The 27,530-nt window shown below is 44.5% G+C and overlaps 1 protein-coding gene across 3 annotated transcripts; it reads left to right on the forward strand.

The window, feature by feature from the left end:
* Positions 1-3,269: 3,269 nt before the first annotated feature.
* Positions 3,270-27,454, forward strand: slc7a2 (solute carrier family 7 member 2). 3 transcript variants are annotated; one of them, XM_064345043.1, is made up of 12 exons: positions 3,270-3,463; positions 14,979-15,375; positions 15,925-16,080; positions 17,178-17,343; positions 18,004-18,140; positions 18,700-18,922; positions 20,617-20,753; positions 21,849-21,951; positions 23,208-23,419; positions 24,008-24,174; positions 24,517-24,625; positions 24,875-27,454. In XM_064345043.1, the coding sequence occupies exons 2-12, from the start codon at positions 15,006-15,008 to the stop codon at positions 25,060-25,062; spliced, it is 1,968 nt and encodes a 655-aa protein (XP_064201113.1). In that variant the 5' UTR covers positions 3,270-3,463; positions 14,979-15,005; the 3' UTR covers positions 25,063-27,454. The 3 variants fall into 3 exon arrangements, with proteins under 3 accessions (XP_064201113.1, XP_064201112.1, XP_064201114.1); XM_064345042.1 differs by lacking the exon at positions 20,617-20,753 and adding an exon at positions 20,128-20,267 and having other exon boundaries at positions 3,272-3,463; XM_064345044.1 differs by lacking the exons at positions 3,270-3,463; positions 20,617-20,753 and adding exons at positions 8,737-9,054; positions 20,128-20,267.
* Positions 27,455-27,530: the final 76 nt, after the last annotated feature.

A 27,530-nucleotide genomic window follows, 5' to 3' on the forward strand; every position in this document is an offset into this window, starting at 1 on the left:
AGAGACTGTTTGGGGATTGCCAATGGTTTGGGGGATTTCTGGGTGGCTTGTCCAAAAATGGCCTAATGAAGGGGTCCCCAAACTGTGGGTTATGACCCCATGTGGGGTCACCTGATTTGAGGATGGGGTACCCTGAAGATTTTGTCTCTTTAAAATATGTGAATGCAGGCTGTTACTTGTCGAACATCACAACAGCCTGACCCTAATAAAGCAATGAGGCTCGAGGGGTTGTGCCGGTATCTCGCCAATATAGCCACAGCTAAATTGGGTTGCTAGGGTGGGGTGCTGGGGTCACGTAAATTTGTGAACGTTCATTTGGGGTCACATCTGAAAAAAAGTTTTTCTTTTTTTTTTGAACCCCTGGCCTCACTGGCCTCCTTTCCAGTGATACAAGGGGAATGTTGTTCATGGCCACATCTGAGAAACCTGGGATTGGGCTACAGGTGCATTTGCTCCTCAGGTAGAATGCACGAAACAGGAAGTGATTGGGGGGGGGGGGGGGGACTGGTTATTAAAATATGCGGCAAGTGAGCTTAGTATACACACAGTTGGCAACCCACAGCAGGGAAAAACAAAGAGAGCACCTTTTTTTTTTTTAAAGACAAGAAGCAAGGACACTGCCATGCAGCCAGAACATAGGAATGACGACAGATTTGACCAATAAGGTTCATAAGAAATTCAAAATAAACTGTGGGGAATGTTTATGTTCTGCTCCGAGGACAGTAGAGAGCTCTCCCTGGACTCTGCCGAAGCAAAAGCTGAGAAAAAACAGACGTATTGGCAGGGCCTGCCGGGTCAGAACCAAAGAGGACATGGGGGGATCAGTGCTTCCTGGACCTTAAATGAACACGAGCCCTGTGGCCCAGAACATTAAAAAGTGTCTCTAAATGCAAGCTTTTCCCTTAAATATGCGCCAGCTCGGCTCACTCACTCTTTCCATATTTGCTTGTTATTCTTACGGCGTTCCCGGGACTGGGATGAAGGACTCGGAGGGTGAAATGTCATCGCAGGCCGTGCTCGCACTCTGACTCCACATTCCCCACCGGAACAGCGCGGGATTATTTTATGGGTTTTGGAAACAGAATGTGAGCATGACTGCACTGGCAAATCCACCGGGGGGGGGGGGGGGGGGGGGGGGAGGGGGGAAAAAAAACCCTCGCACAAAAGCGAATCGGCACTCCAATACAGCAGGGGGCGATGTAGCAGTTTTTTTTTTTTGATCTGTTATGGAAACAAAACAACTGCAGGAAAAGGTCCCAGCTATAAATCATGGATCAGGCATAATAAAGAACACTGATTAAATAAACAAAATTACTTGCGCATAGTGTATCTAAGAGCGGTTGTCTGGCAGTCGGAGGGTTGCCGGTTTGATCCCCTGCCCTGGGCTTACATACGTGTCAACGTATCCCTGAGCAAGACACCTAACCCCTAATTGCTCCCAATGAGCTGATTGGTACCTTGCATGGCAGGTCTTCACCATTGGTGTGTGAGTGTGTGTGTGAATGGCTGAATGAGAAGCATAATTGTAAAGCGCTTTGGATAAAAGCGCTATATAAATGGAGTCCATTTAACCATTTACTGATTTCTTCTTCTTTCTGAATTATATACCTCCAATGCATAATAAACCACCATGAATACTGTGGTTTGATTAAAACTATGCCATACAAGATTTTATATCTGCTCACATACATCAGATCACACCAGGATATGAAGGTAAAATAATAGCATACTGTATATATAATATATATAAAATAATAATATAATCCTACAAAAAGCCCCTGGAAAGGACTACAATAGCTCCAAGACATTTCCTGAAACTTGCAATGGGAGAAAAAGATTTTGGATCCCATAATAGGCAGAACAACAATGTGGTGTTATTCACATAATTATCTCTCTGGAAAAGCACAGAGTTGCTTGCTATGAGACCTCAGTTACGTTTCCAATGTCATTCTTAAATAGTCTTCAATTCACAATGATATATGATAACTGAAAATAAATTAGTTGCATTCCAACGTATTTTTTTCTCTTTTTTTATTTCATTTTTTCTTAATGTCACTGTCCTTGTATTAGTTGTTTGCAGTCATTGTGAGGTCAGTGGACAATTTTGTAGTTTTTCTTTTTTATTTTCAAATGAGTTTAAATTTTATTTTCCGATTTATTCTCCTTTGGAAAGATGTCCACTGTAAATCATTCCATTACAATCTGATGGTGTACGGCTCCATGAAAAAAAAAAAAAAGATGAATCGATTGATTGACTTACACTCTGATTGGTTCAAATGAGTGAGTCACTGCCAACACAATGCCTACCAACGAAAAAGAGACTTTGTAGAAAATAAGCTTTGCAGGAGTCGTCCTTTTGAACTACGATTACATCAGTACACTCCACAAGTATGTGTGAACTGGCACTGTGCAGTGAGATGGATGTGTGGTTTAAGCTTATTACTACACTGAGGATGTGCAAAAAAAAAACTAGGATTAAGGAAATTGAATTGAATTTGTACTGGTGGAAGGGGGGATTCCGTTTAAAATCATTCAATGAGTACAAAGATAATTATGCCAGAGCTTAGCAAATAAACTATAAAAACACATTTGGGAAAGATATACATCGTTACGTTTAAAATCATTCAGTCGGTTGAGGTGCAGCATTTTATTATTATTTTTTTTATATACAAGCAATAGTACTGGTGAGTTTTGGTCAGTGATAAAGATTTTTAAGGCAAGAGAACGCCTAGAACACTCTCTCTCTCACACACACACAATCTCTCTCTCTCTCTCTCACTCTCACTAACACACACACACGCGCGCGCACGCATGCACCCACGCACACACACACCAATCTCCTCTACCTCTTAGAAGAACAATTTGACATTTTGGAGAAAACATCAAACTATAGGCTACTTGCAGTGACACATGCACGCAAATGAAATTTGGTGATATTAGGATCAATGCACTGTTAGCTAAGTAATTTCTAAATGTGACGTTTAAATCCACCGTAGAAAAATACGGTGAAAAGAAAAAATGCTTGCTTACAAGATTAAAGTGAATAGCTTGGCACTTCAATTCCAAACCCATTTCTTTTGACATTATAATGTAACCTCCCCCAGCGCCCTGCATGAACGCGAAAATCTGACTTGTCTCCGAAACTGAATCTGAACATTAGGGCTTGTTTCAGCAAGTATCCAAATCGCACGTTTTTTCTATGAAATTTACATACCACTTGCTGCGCAATTCGTCTTCCTTTATCCTAATATGCGAGAGGCAGCGCTCAGTCTGTCTTCAGATAGGCTACATTCTAAATCCCGTCCCCAGTAGTTTACCAATTAGCTACGAACCCACCCTCTTTTTGGATGTGGAAAGAGAATGCACGTGGGGAAAGTATTTAACAGCTGCAAATGTAAGTTTTGAACTGAGTTCGGAACCACAACCGAGGTCGCCGTATCCATCGTTTCGAGATCCTCGCAAAGTAAGTGGGTTAGTAGGCTAGGTTATGCATATACAAAACTGAGTTACTGTCGACTCGCTTTCCGTGAAGTCACAGCTTGATATAGTGTAAAATAAACCATGAGTATCTCTTGGTCTCTTACGCGTTGTAATGTCAGTATTAGTATTATTTATTTTTCTGGGCAGCCTGTCTTGAAAGACAAAATACCTGTTGGGGTTTAATGGTTGGATTAGTGCAATTCCTTCAGTGCAACTGAGAACATACATTACTAACATTCTAATAATTTGATAAATATGGTTATTCCTTTTGTAAATCATTATCATTCTTATTCAAAACCCCTATTCAATTGCTTCTCGGCGAATGGTTGCAATGTATATGCAGTCTGATAATGTAAAACAAAAACAGCCTAAAGAACTAATGATATCCAATGTGTGAGTGCAGAAATTTTACATGCAAACTTCGTATACGCGTGAAACAAGTTACATGCAAGGACTCCCTTGCTGTACAGGCGGCTGCAGAGCTTGGCTTCGTGCAAAGTGAATACTGTCGCATATTTATAAATGGGCGCATAACAGTGAACATTCCCAGGCATTTCAGGTCATAGCTTTTCAATCAGGATGATGGAAATTTTGTTTGCATGTTTTGGTAAAACTAGACATTGCTCCATTGAATTTTACTGTAGCTTCTTTATGAATATTTATTTCAAGTTTACTGTTATTACTGTTGTCCTTGCAGTGCTGGTATTGTAGTTATAAGCTGAAAACAATGTATATATGGAACACTCCTGGTACTTCAGTGATTATATTAAGGTTGACAATGTAAACACACAAACTTTTTTTCATATATTGGATTAATGTAAACCCTTCTGATTCAATCACTATACAACCCAGGCTTTAAAGAGTCTGATTCAAAGTGACAAAATTGCACCAATTTTACAATAGCACATTCTGTTAGGGCTATATTTGCACACAGAGACAAGGGCTAGTTGGAGCCACTTGTGGTGTATGCTATCAATTTTGAGATTATAATAGAGACACAAGAAGATCCAATAAAGTAACTTCAAGGTCATATGATGGCTCACTAATGGTTCAGTTACAAACTGCATGCATGAAAATTCTTTAGTTTCTGAGTATTGCAACAGTTTCTGAACATTGCAACAGAAACAAATATTTTTCCTGGGAATTGATGTGGTTGTGAAGCTGCACAACAGCATGGATCTCAGTCTTCTTAAATTGTCTATCTCAATGCCATACTAACTAATTGAAAGTAACTGTGTCTAGTCCTATCCTCTTTTATTGTTAATTTTTTTTATTGTTGATTTTTATTGTTAGTTTTTCTTTTTTTTGTCCTGGGGTTGCAATATGACTTCAGAGAAAAAAATGCTATTTATTTATTTATTCTTCTATTCATTGCTTTTTATTTTGCCAGCCCATACCCTGAATCACCACAGCAGATCATAATAATTGGCTATTTCACATATTGGCTGTCTGTTTTTCCTTACTGACCAATACCAGTCCAAATGTATATTTATTAAGTACACTCATGACTGGTGCCTGTACATTACTGGAAATGTTCAGGCATGTTGTTTTAGTTACATGCTTTGAATTTACGACAAACAAGTTCTGTTCAATTTTTATTCTTCTTCATAGGCTGCTGACACACCTAAATTGAATTCCCTTGCCAAAACTGCACAGATCTAAACTGGAAACCGACCATATCTAGATTTAGATAATATCTTTATTGCAGTGTCTTTCATAAGTTGGCAAGTACATGGCTGCTCAGACTCATTTTCTTTTGGTTGTTCTTTGTGGAAAGATGACCGTGTGTAGTCCTATATAGATATGTGAAGGCCATACATCATTATTTTGCTAAGAGTTTTTTTTAAAAAAGGAAGCAAGCTGTTTTGCATATAATCAGATATTTTGTTCATCTGGCTTTTAGTTCTCAATGTAAAACTACAGTGCAACGTTAACCTGTTGCCAACCAAGAGACTGAGCATGTGAATTATGCACGGAAAGTTAATGAAGGCTTTTGTTTTAACTGACAGCAGAAATCTACTGTTGTTTCAAGCAGCTTGTCTGACATTTGAGACTCAGCAGAAATGTCATACATATCTTGTCAAAGATTCTCAAAATAAATGCAGAGCCATCTGTTGCAGTGTAACATAGTAATGCGGGGAGATTAGGACAATAAAACTGTTCAGTTAAACTAAGTGGAAGTGATTGACTTACAGATGCTTGGCAGTCGCCTCCTCTGTCCCACTGTGCAGTGTTCTTGCATCCTAAGTCCAAACAGCTCTTCCATAACCCAGATAATAAACACCGGTCACTGCGTTACACTGAATCAGAACAAGACTCTGAACAAGATGCCTGTGAGCCGTTTCTCCAGGGACTTCTCAGTTTCAAAGGATGAATTTGCCAGTGCGAGGAGAGAGAAAAGACAAAAAAAAAAAAAACTTGGCATATTAAGTTCGCAATAAAGTTCACCTTGTTCTGGACCTTCACTGAGCCAAACATTTCTTGCTGTTGATGGTCGCATTACCTTTGAACGATACTGCTTTAATACATTAATGAGTCAGGAATTTTCATCCACGCAATGTGCAGCTTGTTTCAGTACAGCACGGTGAAGGCTGTTCTCTTATGGGGGAACTTACATGCATTTCAGAAAACATTATTTTGGCAGGTAGGATTCCTATTGGAACATCCTTTTTTTATTTTTATTTTTTTAAACTGCATTTGAATAAGCACATGAGTTTCGGTTTTCTGCGACTTTTCCACATCTCACCAATAGGTCTTACACCCATCAGTTGTCTCATAGGCCTGGTAAGATCCAAAGTACATTGTCTTCAGCTACTGTTCAGCTAACGATCTGGAATTCATTCTACAGTCTCATAAGCACAGATTGTGGCGGTCCCTTGGTGCATCATGGGATGCAATGAATACGGGCAGCGGCTGGTGTTGTAGTTTCCTAACTGTGCTCACATTTATTTACCCAGGTTGGTTGACTGAGGACTCTGTTCTAAATTTGAAGTCAAAATCTGGGGAATCAAGGTAGTTAGGAAACGGAAGGGGCCATATAGCCAGTCAGCAGCATTGGAAATGATTAGTCGGCTGGGTGTGCAGAGCCAGGTTGGCAATATCACCAAGATACGAATGCCTCGATTTGTTTTGAAGAATACCACGTTATCTTTAAGGAACGGCGGGGTTCAAAAGGCTGGAAGTGCTTCCTAAGTGGCCAGTGGATAACGTTGTTGATGTTGTCAAAATCCTGCATCCCCTTCTTTATCATTTGCAAATAGCACCATCTGTGTGGGATCGGATGGAGAAATAGGCAATCCAGTAAATCAGCTGATCAGCAACAGTGTTTTGTCCCGAGAGATCTATTAATCAGTGACCGTGCAAACAGTTCACTGCTAGTGTCCGCTCACTGAGAGTGGGCTCGAACATGTCCAACAGGAGGTCATGTGAAACCACCAAAAACTAGTTATTTACTAACAATGACTAGTTAGTGTACAATCACTGCATGACTTGCAATTATTTGTTTTATATCTAGATTCTTGTATTTTCTATAGGAATGTTAATGTTATCTTCACTGTTGTATTTAAAAAAAAAAAAAAAAAAAAATTGTATTTATATTTTCAGGGCAATAAAAGCATGACCATGCAAACAAATTTCAATCCAGTCAGACACAAGCAAGGCTACACTAAATTGTTAAAAAAAAAAAAAATACAGCATATCTACTGTAATACATCACAAATAAATCTATCAGTAAACCAAAATCAAAATTGTTGCTTTGCAGGCGGCACAGAGGTACAAACTGCAGGGAAAAAAACGTATTAAACTTGAATTATATACATGAACATGCATGTATTTGAAACACCATCCACCCCTGTTTGCTTTGGACAAAAAAAATTGTTTCAGCGTTATTGTTATCTTATGTTTTTTCTTCTTCATTTTCCTGATGAGATAGGATCAAAGCTTACTATCAAAATGTTTCCTTGTGTCAACTGTGTGTGGCCTAATAGGCTTTGCAGCCACCTATCTAAGCAATGATAGGCCATTGAACCTACTTGAATGCACAATCTAAAAGCCAGTTTCTCCATCAATAATGTTACACCAGGTAAACACCTTGTTGCTATCTATTGTCCCCAATACTTTGGAAAAAAACTGTGATGCAGAGGCCCGCTTCTTGCCAGGGAAGCAGTTTTCTGTTAATAGATATCGGTCCGTCCCTGCGCATCGTTTGTTTGCCCCCGCAGAGCGTGGGGATTCTGCTTGATGGGGTGTTTTAATAAGACGTTTATATTGTTTGCTCACTTGGACTTGTTGACTTGTCCCGGCTGTTTTTTTGCTCCAGCAGGCAGAATCTAAGAGCCAATATAGGAACTCATCAGTGACGTGACTGGGCCTAGTGTTCATACCGCTTTTTTTGTGTTTGCCATTGCCTCTGGCTTTTAGGGTTATCACAGGCATTTTATTTTAATCTCACCAAGTGTTCTGTCATGTTGTAATTGACCGTTCCTCCATACATTTTGCATTCCTCTTCCATTAAATAATGTTCCTAGATAAAATAAACATGCTGTGCAGCATCCTCAGCTACAGCCGTTGGGGAGTTGCTTCTAATTCAGGATGTTTACAGGCCACCAGAAGAGGGAATAAATAGTCTTTTTCTTTCTAATGATGTTTATTTTAGGCGTAAACATTATTGTGGGAATAAAAATAAACCCCACATGTATATACATGCTGACATAAGGGCAGTCGTGTAGACCAGCATGGTCTTCTTACTGCACAAGCTACTTGTTAACAACTCACAACCAGGCTTTTTTCCAATGGTGTCATCATAAATTCTAATTCTAGTCAGTTTTGTTGTCTAAAATACAGACATGAAGCCATATTACCAGTATGGTCTAACATGTATTACGTGTGAATATGGGATTTGCAGATTTAAGTGACTGATATGATGTCCTATAGTGTGAGTACAGAATAGTTTGCATGATTGCAGAAACGAAATGAACTTAATATGATGTTTTCTGATGTCCACATTGTAATATAGGTAGTCATGACGCGTAGTAATGTTAGGTATACTGTATGTACATATCTTTTTGAAATGAATGAAAGCAATGTATTGAAGGATTTGCTGCAATATGTGCCACTTCTCTGGAGAGATTGCTCAAATTGTTGGAACTAATCCGTCTGGATGTGAAATTTGTACAAGCCCTGGAAGAGCTGATTTAAGTCTAGACATCTAATCTGGCGATGACATTTTCATAAAAGACTGCTTCACTACAGTCACTTCAGGGTATGACTTTACACTTTGGTTGTTTGCATTTTACGTGAATGGTGACTTTGGTGAAAGATCTGGACTCGTTGGACTTTATTTTATTTTCTCTGCTAAACAAAACAGTAAAGTTGGATTGGAGCCTCACTTGGACTGTGTCCACCTTTGACCGATTGAAGTGAAGCAACTTCATTTGACATGCACAGTTTTAGAACTGTATATAAACAGTCGATAAGAGAGAACAGGGGGATGAAGGATCCGTTTAGTTTGTGAAACTGTCAGTTTTTTATGTGCTTTTCACTTCTGTGGAAAATTAGGTTCTGCTGTTGGACAAGGTACTGTCTTTCACTCTACATTACCTTTCACAGGGTGTGTAAATTCTCAGTATGCTAGGAAAGTGTTCTGAGACAGTATACTTTAGTTGAGTGTAATTATTGTAAACCAGGAATGCAGTGTCATCTGTGCTTTGATGAATATTAATGTTTAGAATAATAAATAGCCCTTTTTTAACAGTACAGCACCGGTGGTAAGTTGAGCCTGGCCACAATAATGACCTCCAGTTTCCTATTACATTTTGCAACATTTGAATTGCAAAAATGTGAATTCCATTGTGCAGTTTTGGCAAACATGGCACATGGCAGGTCTATGCACCAACGCCAATGCTGTGGTGCTGCTGCTGGATTTGTGTTGCCTTGTTTTTCGTGATCTGTACAGCATTTGACATTCTCCCTCGTTATCACTCAACAGAAGCTTAAACATTTAGTGATAACAGAAAAAGAAGTAGCTGTGGATTTTGTTTTTGCCGAACAGTGCCAAACGTGCTGATGTCATCCAACTGTCTTTCTTTGTCGATCTGCAGATATGATATGTCTATTCAACAGGTGGTAGGAGATTACTGTGTTAAGTCACTGGGTCACTGGGTGACCAAATCTGCATTCACAGCCTATTTGCTAAGGGGTAATTACTTTTTTTAACAAACACTTCATGTTTGCCTGATTCTGTTTTCTTACAATGTTGAGCTGTGTTCACCTTTTAGAGTAAACATTTTTTTTTTTAAACGCACTAGGTCTCAATGACCAGGATATGAACCTTATACAGGATCTCTGACTTTATGAAAATGGCTGGTTTACTACTGATGGAGTTGCTGCTTACTGTCAATTGCAAATAGTCTCCCCTGGCATTTAGCATGATGAAGTATAGCCTCCTGAAATTGCTGAAATGATTTATTGAATTTATACACAGAATCTTTTTTTTTTGTTGTAAATATAAAGAGCATCTGTGATTTGCCCAGTCTCCTCAGAAAGTTTGTGGAGGTTCAGCTTGATTAAAACATTACTCAAAGCATCCAGGCTTTTGTGTGCCCTCTCTCTGGCTCCTCTGTCCCCTCTTTGGCAGACGCAAAATGGCTGTCTTTCGGCCTGCCAGCTTTTTTGCCCAGGTATTGCGTAGGTCCTGAGCGATGCCATGGTGCTTGTTTGGCCTGAAAAGACTTAATTTGGCTCTCCAGCCAGACTTTCAACCACGAGGAATACAGCTGAGGTTAACTAAGGCTACCTCTGTGGAAATTCATTTCATCGTTCCTTTTTTGTTTTTTAGAAGAAAAAAAAAAACTGAATATGTTTTAGAAATAAGAATAAGAACTTTTTGTTTTGGGGGTACACAATACTGACTTCAGCTCTTGAATAAAATTTTGTGAGAACCATACCGAGGGACTGAGCTTTGTTTAGAATTATGCTGTTGACAGATTTTGTTTGCTTTATCAAATAATAACAGTGCCCTCATGAAGTCTTTGTTGTCATATGATTTAATCAGTTTATTGGCCGTCTTTCTCACATCACTAGACCAACAGGAGTCTGCAAAACTGGGTCAGAGTGGGATTTAAATTCATAAGAATTCAATGGAGAATTTGGAGAGTTTGAATGGAGAAACCTACAGTTAGCCCCATGCCTGTGAGAGTGTGGACTGTATCTCAGTATGTGTGTTTTTGGTCATTTAGGGAAATTAGAAAGTGTATTTACTACTGCAGCACGGTGGTGGTGGGTGGTGGTGGTGGTGGGGGGGGGGACAGAACCAAGACCTCAGACAACTATTAATAGCAGTGGCTGTATTAAAGAAATAAACTTCAGTGGCAATGGCTAGATTTATCTTTTTGCGCCACTGTTTGGACTGCTATTCCCGTACGGGCCATTTTTCAGGCTAAATGCTTGACTGAAAGATTGCGTATTTCACCAAGAGCTGCCTCAACAGCATTCCGAAACTTGGCTTAATATGATGAGAGGTGAAAGCGCTTGGAGTCATTCACTTTGGTATCAGGCCCGATGTTACTGCGAAAGTATTAGAAAAGGGGCAGGCTGATTAACTAAGCTTATGTGGTCGTGGTAAGTAATATGGGTAGGAGGCAAGGGGGGGCGGGTGGGATTCAAGAGGGATGGGGGGACGGGGGGCAGGTGGGCGGGGGGTTACCTGGCATCGGTGTTCCAAACTTCCCATTCATTAAGGCTGGCATTTCCTCATACTCCAGTGTCTGAGCCAGGGAATGAAGTCGGCAGGGGTGGGGTGGGGGGTTGGCGGTGGGGGGTCCAGGCTTGGAGCAGTCTGCTGAGAGGTGAATCGGTGCATTGGAGGGGGGGGGGGCCCTCTGTGGAGCCAAGTCTCCTTTTCCGGTGTCTCTGGCCCTGGGGGGCCTGCTGTGCCTCCCCGAGCTGGGTTTAACGTGGACTCAAACCGGCAGGACCTGGCTCCCCTGCTCCATTTCTTACCCTGGAGGGGGGTGCGCTTATCCTCAACATTAGCGACGTATTTTTCTTTAATAAAGCTGGCTGGTTTTGGTCAGACAGCCATCTCCATTTGAATGCGATTTGACAGTCTGAAGACGCTTCCGTTCGAAATTGTCCCCCCCCCCGTGGGCTTGTTGTAGAATACCTGTCGCTGTTCTCTGTGAGAAAACAAGACAAGTGCAGTTATTCTCACGGTTGTTCCTCGTTGTGAAATGCCACTGACACCCTGAAGGCAAAGAGGACTTTGAAGGGGTTTAGGTGAGTGGTTGTTATTTCTGACTTTGTTTTCTTTTATAGCATTTTCAAAAATGTATCCAGTGACGCAGATATAAAGGGGGGGGGGGTGTCAGCGGGGGGGGTCGTGAGCATCGTGTCCGATCGCGCATGTCCGCGACTTCAGCGGAATATTGTGCAATGCCTGCTCCATTAAAAACTCCGCACCTGAGCGGCTCCTCCACCCTCCCCTGACCAATCAGCATCCATGCTTTTAGGAGCCCTTCCAGGCTGTGCTGGGCAAACAGAGGTGTCTGTTTCAGTGTTTGCCAATGCCCGTTGCCCAACCATTTATCAGTGGTCAGTAAGTACTGAGGCAGCTGGAGCTGTTTGTCCCGTGTGTACATTAGAATTTTTTTTTTTTTTTTTAAGTGACAGATAGGAGCTCGTCTCTCTCTCTCACTCTCTCTCTCTCTCTCTCTAGCTTTCTTTCTAGCGCTCTCACTCAAGTTCATATTCAAATTCATAGGCTTGATTGGCATGACCACGCATTGGGAAAATATTTCCAAAGTAATTGTTTACATAGAATGTAAAACATAACAGTCAACAGTGACAGCTATAAACTATACTCCCCCCCCCCTCTCTCTCTCGCCCTCTCTCTCTCTCTCTCTCTGTCTCTCACACCCCCCTCTCTCTCTCTCTCTCTCTCTCTCTCTCTCTCTCTCTCTCTCTCTCTCTCTCTGCACTGGCTGTGTGCACAGGCCCTCGTGTGACCCACATCCCACTGTCTGTATAGAGCAACATTGCCCCCACCCCCACCCCCACACACCCCCACCCCCCTCCGCCTCCCTCTGCCCCTTTCCCCTCCTCCCTCTGGGGCTCTGGCCCAGCAGTGTTGGGGAGGGTCACTGGGTCTGGGGGACAGGGGTAGAGCATGTTGAGACAGGGCCAGGCTGTATGGAAGGAGGAGTAAAAATAGCAGCACTGGGTTGTTGCACATCAGCAGAAAGTATTTTCGCGCGAAGACGTGTTGAACATGAGACTTGTCTTGGGCTGTGATCTACCTCTCTGACTGCCTTCTGTGTCACACACTTTACTAGGCTCAGTGGTGGTTGCTCTTTATAGTTACCGTAGATGTGCAGGTTTGTGTGTAAAAAGACTCCAGAATATTCCACTTTATTTTGCCTCATCAGAATCCTCTCTGCAGGTAGGTGCTGAAAGTATATGCAGATTTGCTCTTCATCACTGTAGTCTGCGGAATGATGCACTTGCAATTTTATGGAAAAAGCAAAGCTAAACAAAATGAAGACGCTGGTCATTGTGTAACTGCTTCTGCATCAAGGAGCAACACTGTACATATGGTGGTATTGACCTCTGTAGCCTTTAACATCACTGGCTCATGCACACATACGCACACTCACACATACTGCACACACGCACATACACACAAGTGTGCACATGCATCTATGGGTATATATATATATATATGAATAAATTATATTAAAGCCCTTTCTGAAATGGAGGCTGCAGTGACTTCTTTTCTGCAGGTTGGTGGCGCTGTGTGAACTTCTCTGGGTGGGTTTGAGTGTGCGGTTCATTTCTCAGGAAGTGAAAGCTAATGCTCTGGGCTACACCCAGACCTCTGTGACCTCGGAGCACCACCTAATGTCACCGATTCCAGCTGGGGGGCATTGTGGGATACGAGAGTCCTCTGACTTGCCTGCGGTGCTCAGCTGCAGTCCTCCCGAATGTGTTTGTATAACTCAGATTTCTATGGTAATGCGCAGCTCCATCGGAGATGGCCTTTCCTGTTTTGTGCAGCTTTAAAAATCAGACGTGACTGAGCTGGTGTTAATGTGCAGGCAGTTGTATGCTGTTCAGCATATGTAACCTAGGCAGTCCTTGGAAGATTTTAGTTAAAATACATCAGAGCTTTTACAAGCTGAAAATATTTCCCAGTGCAATAGCTTTATTTTAGGTCACCATGGAAGGTCATCATAAAGATGGCGATTCCAGCATGCTGTTGCAGACCAGTGAGTTAAATAATGCCCAGTTGTCGTCCAGAACAAAGCACAGCTTTATGCGCGCAAAGGCCTCTTCATTTACATTTTCCATTGGTTGGTGATGCAATTAGTGCAGAAAGCAAGTGCAGTGGCATTTTCCTGATAGAGGACGGCTTTGTGTCCCGTTTGGTGAACCGCTCCATTTCCCCCCCATTTGAGCCCGGGCGTTTTATCCCTGACATGCGCACCAAGCTTTTCAATGAAAGTCGGGATAATGAGGTTTCTGTTATTACTGCAGTGACCCCTCCGAGTAGATTCCACGTGGGGTTTTTATTCTGCTGGTCAGCAGAGCGCCCACTTGAAAGTGTGACACATGCTTTTTATTACAGGAGATTTTTATAACGTACAGGAGATTTTTATAACGTACAGGAGATTTTTATTACATACAGGAGATTTTTATCACGTACAGGAGATTTTTATTACATACAGGAGATTTTTATTACATACAGGACATTTTTTTAAACCTGGTGGGTCATCTGCCATGCTGTTCTCTTTACTGTGTTTTAAAACTTCTTTTGCTATTTACGTTTGGCTGGTTTGTTTTTGAACAGTTGCGTAATACCTGCCAGAGGAGTTGTTGTGATTGACCGGCGAAAGCGGTCGGTAAAAGTGAAGTTTCGGCTCTTCAGCAAGCAGACCTCAGTTGAAGGAAAACAACGGGCCAGAACGCAGCTCCGGGCTCGGCAGGGCCCGGAATCACACTGGTCTGGCGCTTAGCCGCAATCCGTTCTTTTCTTCGCTCACGGTAAACGAAAAAAAAACTGGTTGAACAATCAGCGCTGCGTAAATACGTTAAAGGGAAGCACGGTGACAGGTGGGTGTAAGGGAAACTCTTGCGACGCTACGGCGGACCGAACCGGTTGAAGGCTGCGATTTACATCTGCATTTACATTTGAGGAGTTGCAGGGAACGCTGTCGTCCAGAAGGAAGGAGGTTTTCGCTCTTTACACACCGTCCATTTATACAGCTGCTTATTTATTGCTAGTGTTTAATAAATATTTTTACGTTTTTTCAGGTTGATTACCTGGCTCAAGGGTACAGGGAAAGTGTCTTGCAGGAGGATAAAATCCTACAACCTCGGAGTTAGGAACGTGACTCCTGATATTTATGTTACTCCTCTGCCCATGGTACACTTCAGGGTGAGCGTTCCTATGTCGTTTTTTTACGGGGACGGTGCTGAACACGAGGCCCTTTTTTTCCCGGCAGGACCCGCCCCGCCCCTCCGGAAGCAGGATGCTGGCCCACATGCTCTCGTTCGGCCGCTCGCTGGTGCGGAGGAAGCGGGTGAACATGGACTGCCTGGAGGACTCCAAGCTGTGCCGCTGCCTGTCCACGCTGGACCTGATCGCCCTGGGCGTGGGCAGCACGCTGGGGGCGGGCGTGTACGTGCTGGCCGGCGAGGTCGCCAAGGGCAACTCGGGCCCCAGCATCGTGGTGTCCTTCCTGATCGCGGCGCTGGCGTCCGTCATGGCAGGGCTGTGCTACGCCGAGTTCGGCGCCCGCGTGCCCAAGACCGGCTCGGCGTACCTGTACAGCTACGTCACCGTGGGCGAGCTCTGGGCCTTCATCACCGGCTGGAACCTCATCCTCTCCTACGTCATAGGTGAGTGGGCGAAGGAAGTCTGTGAGAGCGTGCGTTACATAGGAGCTCGTGGGATTTTTTTGGGGGACTTTTCTAATATCTCCCCAGACACCACAGTGCCCTTTAGGGCTTATAAAGCTGGGGTTTAGGGTCTCCCCCCCCCCCCCCCGTGGGATCCCAGACATCCCCCTGCAAAAACATTCCATTTTAAGAATATTTTCTTAGCAATTTAGCATTTCAGAGTTAAATCTATTTGTGCAGACCAAAATAGATTTTCTTATATAGATCTATAATGTAAAAAAACAGCAGGATTTGAGAATGCCTGCATGTGCTATATATTTTGAGAAGCCACTTGCATTGCTGCATGTAGAGCGTTGGATGTCAAAAAGTGAACCATTTTTACACGGAGTTTCTGAGCCACAGTTAAATGTCTATGCTAATAACCTTGCAGACGAAGGCGACCAATCTTTTAGTTTTTCGTGACGGAAGACGAGCGAAGTTGTGAAACCCGGGTCCTGTTCTCCGGCCTGTGAAACCCGGGTCCTGTTCTACGCCCCTTTCTCCCCACAGGAACCTCTAGCGTGGCCCGGGCCTGGAGCGGCACTTTCGACGATCTCATCGGGGAGCGCATTGAGCACTTCTGCAAGACCTACTTCAGCATGAGCGCCCCGGGCCTGGCCGAATACCCAGACTTCTTCGCCGTCTGCCTCATCTTGCTGCTGTCAGGTAGGTTGTGTCTTCTCCCGGGGTCTCTCCTGAAATTCCACAAAATGGCGGCCGTTACCTTCCAAAATGATGAATGTCACAAGTTAATTTTTGGGACTTTTTTAATTCAGGGGACATTTTGAACTCTTGAATTTCTGCCGACAGCAAGTATTACCAAGCACATAAATATTTTTCATAATCGGGACAGCGAGGGTTGGCATTGCAGGCATTTGAGGATATTAAATCTGATTTTAATAGGGTTAGCAGGGGAGTACGTTGGCACACGGAGGGCATGCCACAAACGGAAAGGGCGGTGAAAAGACGGGATTGTCTGGGCGCTGAGAATCAGGTGGCCAGTGGCATGCCTCTCTGCTCGTGTGCAGAGGCGCGGGATTGGTGGCTTTCCTGAGGGGTGGTGTAGTCCCACGGGCCAAAACAAAGCCTTCAGTCTTTTCCCCCGAAATCTTCTCCGCTGTAAACAAGACATTTATGGCCGGCAACCAGAGGAATTTTGGTGAGGAAACTTCTTGTGCGTTTCGCAAATTGACGAAAATACTCCTGCGACCGTGGTTTCATGCACTTCTGCTTACGACTGGATAGAGGTGTGTTTTTGCACAGAAGCTAAAGACTGGCTTTGACTCTTAATGCACACCCAGATGGAACGGTTGTACGCGCCAACCTGCTGTACCTGTGCCCTGGGCTTGAATAGTTCCCTTTTTATACAATCTTAATTTAGCTCACCTGTATTTCATTCATAGCAGGTCTAGAAACAGGTTAATGGTAAATGAACTGCATTTACATAGCGCTTTTATCCAAAGCGCTTTACAATTGATGCCTCTCATTCGCCAGAGCAGTTGGGGGTTAGGGGTCTTGCTCAAGGACACTTACCATCCTGATCAGCTGAAAGTGGGGTGGTTTTTGCAGTGGGTTCCCTATACATTCATACACTTGATGTTTGACAGGGTATCTACTAGGCTGAAAAATGTACATTTGCAAACAGTTATTATGATTGACTTGGGCAAAGGTATTCTCCTCTGAAGCCATATCAACAATTTTTTTTTTTTGGGATAGAGTTTTAAAAAACTGTCTGGCTTTGTTTTGTCTGACTCTTTCTTTAGGGCTCCTGTCATTTGGGGTGAAGGAGTCAGCCTGGGTCAATAAGGTCTTCACTGCCGTCAACGTCCTGGTGCTGCTGTTCGTGATCATCTCCGGGTTCGTGAAAGGAGACCCCCTCAACTGGGAGATCTCTGAAGAATCTCTCATAAATGTCACAATTGTGAAGAGGTATGTGGAAGAACTGGTCTCAACCAGCCGTGGGGGGATTACCGTACGGAGAAAGGCAAGCTTGTGGGGCTGCTGGGTTGCTCGTCCTGTTGAGGCTCTTTTCTAGCGTACGCATGAGCCCTGCAGTCTGATAGCAGCCTTTCACTGTGCCAGGGCCTGGTAGCTAAGCAGGGCAGTACACTGTTAGCCTCAGCGTTGCTCTCACCTCAGCCAATCAGGATCAGAATATCTCCCCCACTGGCTCTTTGTGGTTTGTTAAGGGACACATGAAGGCGACAGGGCATTCAGAATTGGGGGAAGGTAGTGATGCCTGCTTATTTTAAAACTGTGGCTTACAATATTTTCCTGTTGTGTTCTTTTTTTTCCCATTATAACTGGTGCAATGTTTTTATTTATTTTTATTCATTTAACCTTCATTTAACCAGGTAAAAGTGATCGACGACAAATTCTCATTCACAAGCACCGACCCGGCCAAGAAGGCACGCGTCAATCAAACCGTACAAACATTGCTTAAAAAAAACCGAGTTCACAACGCGGCATATTTACATAAAGCAAAAAAAAAAAGAAAAAAAGACAGAAAATTGCAGAAAAGGTACAGAGCGGTCTCTACAGTAGCTGAGAGACGTGGCTGATGCGCCGCCGGCCTTCTCTTCCCGCCAGGAACCTGTCGTTCGCGGATAACGTGACCAGCGACTACGGCACGGGGGGCTTCATGCCGTACGGTTTCGGGGGAACCCTGGCCGGGGCCGCGACCTGCTTCTACGCCTTCGTCGGCTTCGACTGCATCGCAACCACAGGTGCGCCGCCGACGCAGACGCATTTGCATGTCGCCTCTTGAAAAGAGAGCGTGTGCCTCGGCGGGTAGATTTTCCTGTTATACAAAGGGAGAATGGGAGCGAGCGAGTGAGGGAGAGACGGCAAGAATTGTATGTAACCTCTGCTTTGGCAGCAGAAGTCCCTATATTTGTCATGCCAATAAACCATGTTGAAATCTGAAGTTTGAAAGAGACAGAGAGAGAGGGAAAGGGAAAGGGAGAGAGAGGGAGAGGGACCGACAGAGACTGGCAGAGAGAGAGAGCGAGAGAGAGAGGAGGAGTAAAGCAGCAGGTGAGAGAGAGAGGAGGAGTAAAGCAGCAGGTGAGAAAGAGAGAGGAGAAGTAATGCAGCAGGTGAGAGAGGAGGAGTAAAGCGGATGGTGAGAGAGAGAGGAGTAAAGAGGATGGTGAGAGAGAGGAGGAGTAAAGCAGCAGGTGAGAGAGTGAGGAGGAGTAAAGCAGCAGGTGAGAGAGTGAGGAGGAGTAAAGCGGATGGTGAGAGAGAGGAGGAGTAAATCGGAAGGTGCGGTGCTGCTCTCAGGTGAGGAGGTGAAGAACCCGCAGAAGGCCATCCCGCTGGGCATCGTGGTGTCCCTGCTGGTGTGCTTCCTGGCCTACTTCGGGGTGTCTGCTGCCCTCACCCTCATGATGCCCTACTACCTGCTGGACGAGAAGAGCCCGCTGCCCATGGCCTTCGAGTACGTGGGCTGGGGACCCGCCAAGTACGTGGTGGCGGTGGGGTCCCTCTGCGCCCTGTCCACCAGGTGAGAGGCGTTCATACGCCCCCCGTCCCATCCCGTCCCGTCCCGTCCCACCCCGGGTCTGCGGCTCTGTCCCATCTCACTGTCGCCCTGTGAGCGTTTAAAGTGGAGGAGTGCATCGCAAATTTAGTGTCGCAACAAACCGTCTGTGTCACGCAGTAAAACGTCCAGTGTTGACTCAGCAATAACAGAGTCCAACAGGCAGGGTCTTGTGATAGGTCTGTGCTGAAAAACTATGACAGGTTCTCTCTTAGTTTTTCACCACAGTAGCTCTGTTAAATCAAATTTCGAGCAAAACCATATAGGATATTATAAATTGGACATTCAGAAATCCTTTGTCTGTGGTCACTGTACTGATGTCACTGTGTGAACACACTTTTTAAATTCAGCAACATTCCTTTTTAAACAATTAAACTGTGACTTTTTTGCGATGCCACTCCTGAACCATAGAATAAATCATTGCTATTTTATCTTCATTTATTTCAGCTTGTATACGATATGTGATGTTCTGACAGATCTCCCTTGTTCTTGATTTCTGTTTGTGAATAATAATATGAACATAATGGAGTGATTACCATTGCTGAATGCATGGACTGGATTTCTCTGTAATGAAAACACAAAAATTTCCATTATCGGGCTTTCTTCTTTTGGTATATGAATTCCTCTTGCGGCATAGCACTGCTTTCTACAGCACCTTATTAGCCATACGCCAGTGGATGCAACAGAAGTTCTGTCACTGAACGCACAGCAAATCACAGTTGACCTAATTTTCAGCGGTGTAGGTGACCGTGGAACCAAAGACACGACGTAATAACATTTAATACGTTTCGCGTCGGAGACTGTGGGAACAATGAAGTCAATTTCCTGCCGATTCCCCTCAGTGTTGGTCCTGTCTGGGACTCCGGGCTATTTTTGGTGGAGTGCTCATTAATCCCTTTTTATTGAAAAGGAAATGGAGTGATTACATAATCACATTTATAACCAATTTGCCTAAAACAAAAAACAAAAAAAAGTATGGGAAAAAAAATTGGTCATTATTAACCCCTTCAGGGTTGGGCAATAAACCGAACTGCTGCTTCGAAGGATGTTATCCAGAAAAAGAAAGCCCGGTTTGCCTGTGATGATGATGTGTGTACCTGGTGGGCAGTGACTGTCGGTGTGGGCCTGCTAACCTCTCTGTGATCTGCATGTCTTCGCTCTTCACACAGTCTGCTTGGCTCCATATTCCCCATGCCACGGGTAATCTATGCTATGGCAGAGGACGGGGTGCTTTTCAAAGTCTTAGCCCGAGTCAATCCTAAGACCAAGACCCCGCTAATTGCCACTATGACCTCTGGAGTTGTCGCAGGTGAGGCGGCGAGGGAAGCGATGACATGTTGATGAAGTGTTCACCGTGGCAACCACGAGAACCCCTGAAAGCAGCGGCCAGAAAGAGACCCAGAGTTTCTTGTGAGCGTGCGAAAAATTAGTTTTTTAAACGTTGCGTTGGCCATGCAGAATAACCTTGGGCCGACCTTCCGGGTATGACTTTAGGTTTTCTGCTCCCAAACGGCTTTTAGATGTTCCTCTTGGGGGGGCGGGGGGGGGGGGGGTTCTGACGTTCTCCACGGCTGCCGCTTTTTTGAAGGGTCTCGCGCAGGTTGCCACGGTGCCCGCGGAACGTCCGCGTTTGAACCCTGACCGTTTTTCGTTTCTAGCCTTCTGGGCTCCATGTTCCCGCTGCCCCGCATTCTGTACGCCATGGCGCGGGACGGCTTACTGTTCACCTTTCTTTCCAAACTGAGTAAGCGCCAGTCGCCGGCCGCGGCTACCATGGCGGCGGGCACCGTAGCGGGTAAGCTCCGGAAGGGGGGGCGGGGGGGGGGGGGCGGGCGCCACGGACGGAGAGAGGGCCGCTGCATGACGATGATGTGCGGGGGCTGATCGGGCGGCGGGTGCACGTGATTGGTGGAGGCGACTGAGCCAATCAAAGCTCGGGGTGTGCACAATCTGTGGGCTGAGGTAACGAGATGGATCTCTGGTGTTCCTGCAGACATTCAGTCAAGCGCTGCTCAAGCTGAACACGTCCTCTCCTCCACTGCACATAGCAACAACCGCAGTTAGATACGTGTTAGATCTAGTTAATATATATGTGAAAGTAAAATAATGTTTTTAATAGTTAATTAATTAACTGGACAAAAGGTCCATCCATATTAATGTACTTTTTCAGTACCTTGAATGGTGAGTCTTTCTGAATTTCTTTATGAAATGTTGGGCAGAGTTGTTCCACAGAGCACATTGCTTTGACTGAATGGTCCTCCTGTGTAATTACAGTTGGGTGATTGTTTTCCTTGACTTGATTATCCCTGTTGCACTCATGTACACCAAGCTTGCACATCAGATTTTATGCAATTGTAACTGCAGCATCGTAGTTGATAGAACATAACTGCATTTCACAGTTCATTGTTCTAAGGCGAATCATCTGTTTGATTAAATCCTAATATTAATCCAAGGCCTCTGATAATGCTAAACTGTAATTTATTTGGACACTGGTATTTCTACGGGGCTGGAGTTCACAGCTCCCTGTCCTGAACCCCTCTGTGTCCATTTTTTTTCAGTTTCTTGACGCAGCCATTGGCTAGACATAACCAATCACACTGCAGTATACTCGGATAGCATTTCATACAGACATTTTTTTCATGATGTTTACCGAAACATTAATAACGCGATTTTGGGTTCCACATATTTAACCGTTGCATGCCTGCCTGTACTTTTCTGTGGTTGATCTTCGCTTTGATTTGCTCGTCTTCTCTCATTTGTGGTGACGCAATATCATGTCATGTGACCTGTGAACGCTTTGTCGGTTGAGGCGCGTTTGATGTGGAACGCCTTCTGTGCCGGGGCGAGGTGGCAGAGACCCCTCTGACCTCTCTGCTCTCCCCCGCTGCAGCGATCATGGCCTTCCTGTTTGATCTCAAGGCCCTGGTGGACATGATGTCTATCGGAACGCTGCTGGCCTACTCCCTGGTGGCCGTGTGCGTGCTCATTCTCAGGTGAGCGCGGACAGAGCGGCGGCTCCTCCTCCCTTGGCTGTGTGTAATCATTGCACATTACATTCAGGCATCTTATCCAGAGCAACTTTACATAGCATTCACAGTACATTACATCCATTTATACAGCTGGATGTATACTGAAGCAATGCATGTTAAGTACCTTGCTCAAGGGTACAACGGCAGTGTCCTACCAGGGAATCAAACCTGTGACCTTCAGGGTACAAGACCAGCTCCTTAACCATTATACTAAAATCGCAAATATCCTTATATTACTGAGGCAATGCATGTCTTGTTGATGAAATTAGACCTGCGATGTAATATTTTTGAGTAAAATGATGGCCTTGTGTGAACCACAGTGGCTTTTTGAGTCCACGGTGATGTTGGTCAGACCTTACTTTGCATAAACAGCACGGACATCTTTAAATTTGGGATGGCTCCAGAACAGTCACGTGACCTACAGAGACTACATGAAATTGTTTCTTGAAAAACCCACAACTTCCAATAAATCTGCAGCGCACAGAAATTTCAAGAATGTGGAGAATGTGGATTGAGAAGCAGACAACACATCTCTATGTGAAGGGTACTGACTGGTCTGAAAAATCCTCTGTAAATAAAGTTTTTAATAGATTTTAGAAGCCGCCTTTAGTCTGCAGTGGAAGATCGTGGATTGTGGAAAAAGTGATATATGGTCACCCATCTGATTAACTAGTGTGCTATGGAATGCCACCATAACACCCCAAACAAAGTGATACTGTGTTTATTTATTTCCAAGACCGATTCCAGCACCCAGCTGACCTGCGTCTGCACATGCGAGAGCCGCCCCCTAGTGGCTGTACCTTATATAACATTTTGTGTTTGATGGCTAATTACCCTGTAGTTGTCTTCATTGAGCACTCACTGACAGCTTCTTAGGATAAGGAAACATTTTTTTTTAAAGAACTTTATTTTTTCGGTTTTCATTCAATGTCCAAGTATTGTGTTACTTGTTCTAGTTTAACGCTATGTTGTTAACTAAGGTAATGCAATTCCAACAGCATTGCATCACGTTGCAGGCATTTAACCACAGCATCTAACTCACAATGAGATGGACCTCCGTGTCATCGTCAGAACTACAGCACGGTGGTAGCACCGTAGGCGTGCTTGTAAACAGTGACAGGTCGTGCAGTAGCTGCTCGAGCATACGGTTAGCATTGAGTAAATCGGAATCAGCGTGTGAAATGCGATCTGACGGGGCGTTTCTTTGTGTCGCGCGGCAGGTATCAGCCCGACTTCCTGCACGAGAAGCCCAAGATTAACGGGGAGAAGGAAGCCCTGCCCCTGGCGGAGAAGGAGTCCGAGGCGACCGAGCCCGAATCGCGCCTCGGCGTGCCGAAAGCCGAGGGGCTAACGCTGCACCGCGTCTTCCACCCGGCGCTCCAACCCACCGAGCAGACCTCCGCCGTGGTCAACGCCGCCGTCACCGTGATAGGTCTGCATCACCGCGCCGTGCATCCGTCACTTCCTCCGCTGATATCTTACGTCCGTTCAGTTTAGGATCCCGGCTAGTCTTAGCTGGGAATTTTCGACGCGTAAATCATAGTCATACAGTTGCAATACGGTTCAATTTTATTTGTATAGTCCTTTTTACAGAGAACTGTCACGAACACCAGCAAACACCAGAACTGAACCCCCAAATAGCAAGTACATGAGGTAAAAAAAAACAGCGTGGGGGAAACCCTCAAACAGTGGCGAGAAAAAACTCCCCAATGGGAAGAAATCTTGAGAGCCACACTAACATTGCAAAGCAGGGGGGAGCCCATCCTCTACTGGTCAGCCTGGTGTAAAGTAGCAGTAGAATGTAATGTAGCAAAAATGCAAATAAAATGGGTTAACCAGGTTACAGCTGAGGTGAACAGGAATAATAGAAGACCAAATGGTATAGTTAACGATAGTGCTGTTTAGTGCATGGGGTTACACGAGTGTTCTGTCTCTCACTGCTGTATGCTGGAGACTCTGTGGACAAGCTGTGCACTGGTGAGAGTTTATGTTGATGAGCAGCTGGTGTCTCTGTCCGCAGTGCTGGTGGTCTGCGTGGTTAGCTCTCTCACCACATATAAAGGACAGGCCATCCTGGACCTGGAGCCCTGGATCCTCTGCCTGTTGTCAGCAGCCATTGCCATCTTCATCGCCTGCATCTTCGTCGTCTGGAAGCAGCCTCAGACACAGAAGAAGGTGTCCTTCATGGTACGTAGGAGGACAGAGCCATTCACTTTCCCCCTCCTGGAAAGTGCCAAGGCTTACTGTACCCTTTATAGTGCACTGAAAGCTGATTTAAAATCATATTTCACCCTGTGGCTGCATGTTTGTCAATGGTGGCCACGTTCTCTAAGATGATGCTTTGCACTGTAAGTGTTTAGCAGAATGTGATCTCTAAGCCGGGCCTAAATTTTGCACGCGCTGTCTCACAGTTGTAGGGTTTGAGATGATGTAAAATCTTAGCAGCGCGTCATAAAGTCTGCGGGGTACGGATCTCCCCGATGTCAGTGCGGACTCTGTGCTGAGAATCTGATGTTCCTGTTGTTGTAGGTCCCCCTCCTGCCCTTCTTGCCCATCCTCAGTATATTTGTCAACGTGTACCTCATGGTCCAGCTGAGCGGGGACACCTGGATCCGCTTCTCCGTCTGGATGGCTGTGGGTGGGTACTTTTCCGCATACCAGTCTCCATGGTGACATATCTACAGGCAGCATCCTGCAGTTCCTGGATTGGCTATTGTAGCCGTTAACTCCTGGTAGAAACGCACTGAAGGGTTTATCATTTCCATAAAGTAAAAGAGACCGAAACACCATTGTGTCATTAGCTCACTATGAGCAGGAGGTATGGTGCTTTATTGTGGGGGGAAGGGGTCCTCACATTTCGCTAACGTCCCATTCTGGCACCCCCCAGGGTTCCTCATCTATTTTGGCTACGGCATGTGGCACAGCGTGGAGCGGCAGCGGCTTCGGCAACAGCACGCCCCCGCCCGCGCCCATGACCCTGCCCACGCACCCACGAGCGAGAAGGACAAGGAGGCGGAGCTGGGAAGCAAGGAGAGTCAGCGGATCCTCCCGCCAGAGAGAACCAGCGAGTGCTAGCAGGGTATCACTGCGCAAACGCGTTGGCCCTGTTTGCACGGTCTCCCACCCCACCCCCCCCCACCCCCCACCATAAGGACGCTCGCACGCACACGGCAGTACTCCGTTCCCCTCCCCCCCCCCGTCAAAGCCCACCGGCCAATCACAGCGCCTCGCGTACGCCGCGCGAATACGGCGCTCTGCCGAGGGCTACGGTGTCTCTTTTCCGGACTTCCCAAGAAGGATCACGTGACCGGCGTCCGCTCGGTCAGTGAAGCTGTGGTCCGGTAAAGATGCGCTCGCAGCAAAGCACGGATACACACGTTAGCAGCTCTCCGTCTCGCATCAGAAACGACAAACGTGGTCAATTCAGGCCCCTTTGTAAGACTAGCATCTGCCCAGTTCATTATAGGTCCTACAGTATTAGAAGCAGAGTGGGGAATTTTTGTAACGTTGATAATAATAATAAATTACCGGCAAGTTTTATTATCATAATATCCGTGAACAAAGTGCTTCTAACCACAGCTTTTAAAGAAATACAGTAGTAACCGTATGATTATGGTATTGTACAGTGAAGCCATCTTTTATGAGTTTTTAGGAATGATCGTTTCTAGCAATGTAACCACAGTGCGAAGCTGCATCTGAACATAGGCTGAATATATCTGCCACAGGGGGTGCAGTCCAACCGATTACAATGTAAAATTAACCCAGATTTGTATTTCAGTTATTAGAAAACATATTTCTAAGCGCATGGCCAAAACTGTTGTTATATTTCACTTTAATGTAAAACCCCCTTATAAATGACAGGGTCATCACCGAATGCCAGTCTTATATTGACTGTTTGTGTATCATGTATTTGTTTGTATCTCATATTAGTGACAGCACTGACATGTATTGCAAAAGGCCATCCTGATACGTCAAATCATAGTGATTGGTTTGCTAATCTGGGGAGCTAGGACTGTGAAGCTTTACATTAGTGTTAGATGTTGAATGTTGAAAAAAAATGCTGTTTTTGGACTTTATATATAAATATGCTTAATGGCTCTTTTTAATAATCTCCATTTTCAAGGATACCTCCCCTAAATGACTTAAATTACATTTTACATGTTACTAATTTATATTTTAAACCTATACATATGTACGGTTTGCTTTTGTTGTTCTATTCTCATTTTTTTAATGTTTAAACAAAATAATAGGATATACATGTATGCAGTTATTGTGTTTGTCATTTTCACATTTGCGACACTTTTTTTTTTTTTTTTTTTGCGTTAGCAAAGTTTAGAGTGATGGTGATTGTGTAAGTTCAGCATTTTGAGGGCAAGGAAGTCTTGGTCCTCTCTGTCGTTTTGATCATTTATAGCTACGAAAGTTTATTTTTAGCTATGATCAGTAGCCAAAGGTGCTGTAAAGACCTACAAGGCGGTGCAACGTTTTGGCGATCCTCTTAATGGAGTCTGAAGTGGACCATCCCTAGTCCCGCCTTCCAGTGTTACATTCTCAGTGTAGACGATGCTCGCTTTCCAGACCTGAATACTGGTGGAGTGACACGTATGCTAATCATACGCTGTAAAAACATTCAAATTTTTTTGAATTACTTGCAGCTTTGCAACAGTGTCAGATTTGAGATTTATGGTGAGGCAACAGAATGTTCTTGAACCCTTTCATTGCTATGTTTAATACCCTGCACAAGACGCTTTTATATTTGTAAATCAGAGTATAGCCAGCAGACACAAGGGGGCGCCACAAATTAAGGTTTACATTTCTTTTTTAAGGTTGTCCACAAAAAAAAAAAAAAAAAGAGTATGCCTCTCTGTTGAAATGTAAACCTTTGCAGTGCCTTGAGTATTAGTTTTTATAAAGCTGTGTGCCTCCGGTTTTATGAATTCTGTGGACACGGGTGTGGCCAAATCTGCTGCACTGGCTCATAGTCCTGTGGGATTTTGATGCTTGTGCTTTTGGGGTTCAGCACCGCTCCAGATTCAGCGTTGCCATTGGCTGTATTATGGCTTGTGAGAGCCATGCAGTGACTGATGCTCAGTTGGCAGTTGGGGGTTATGAACATGTATTCACGCTCTCATATCGCGTATAGCACGTCTTTTGGCGGTCCTTGCCACGTGTGCCTCGATACATTTGAGATTTTTGAAGGCCTGTCTAATCGGTTTCAGAGGAAGTCACTGCCAGTGTTTAGAGAATGCAGCGACCGGCCATTTTAGTAACATTAATCTGAATGTACTGGCAGACTCTGTAAGCCTGGGACCATGAATAACAGACATGCTGCAGATGTTGTTCTCTACGAAGTATTCCCTTAAAACAAATGATTGTCTATAAAATAACGGGAAGTAGAATGTCATAGTTTTCCTACTTTTTTTTTGTACTAACTACACTGAAAATAAATGTGTTTTTCAAAATAGAAGGGTCGGTTTCTTTCTTTCCATGGGTACATGTTAATTTGGTGAGTGTCAAAAGGTCATCAGTGTTTCTGGCACCGC

The sequence above is a fragment of the Anguilla rostrata genome, chromosome 7 (genome assembly GCF_018555375.3).
Source record: "Anguilla rostrata isolate EN2019 chromosome 7, ASM1855537v3, whole genome shotgun sequence".
In the NCBI taxonomy this organism is placed as follows: Eukaryota; Metazoa; Chordata; class Actinopteri; order Anguilliformes; family Anguillidae; genus Anguilla; species Anguilla rostrata.

Excerpts from the sequence above, each read along its gene's own strand:
- slc7a2 (XM_064345042.1), top strand. The coding sequence starts at position 15,006 with ATGCTGGCCCACATGCTCTCGTTCGGCCGCTCGCTGGTGCGGAGGAAG. Across the intron at positions 15,376-15,924 it reads CATCCTCTCCTACGTCATAG|GAACCTCTAGCGTGGCCCGG; the intron begins GTGAGTGGGCGA and ends TTCTCCCCACAG. Across the intron at positions 21,952-23,207 it reads GTGTGCGTGCTCATTCTCAG|GTATCAGCCCGACTTCCTGC; the intron begins GTGAGCGCGGAC and ends GTCGCGCGGCAG.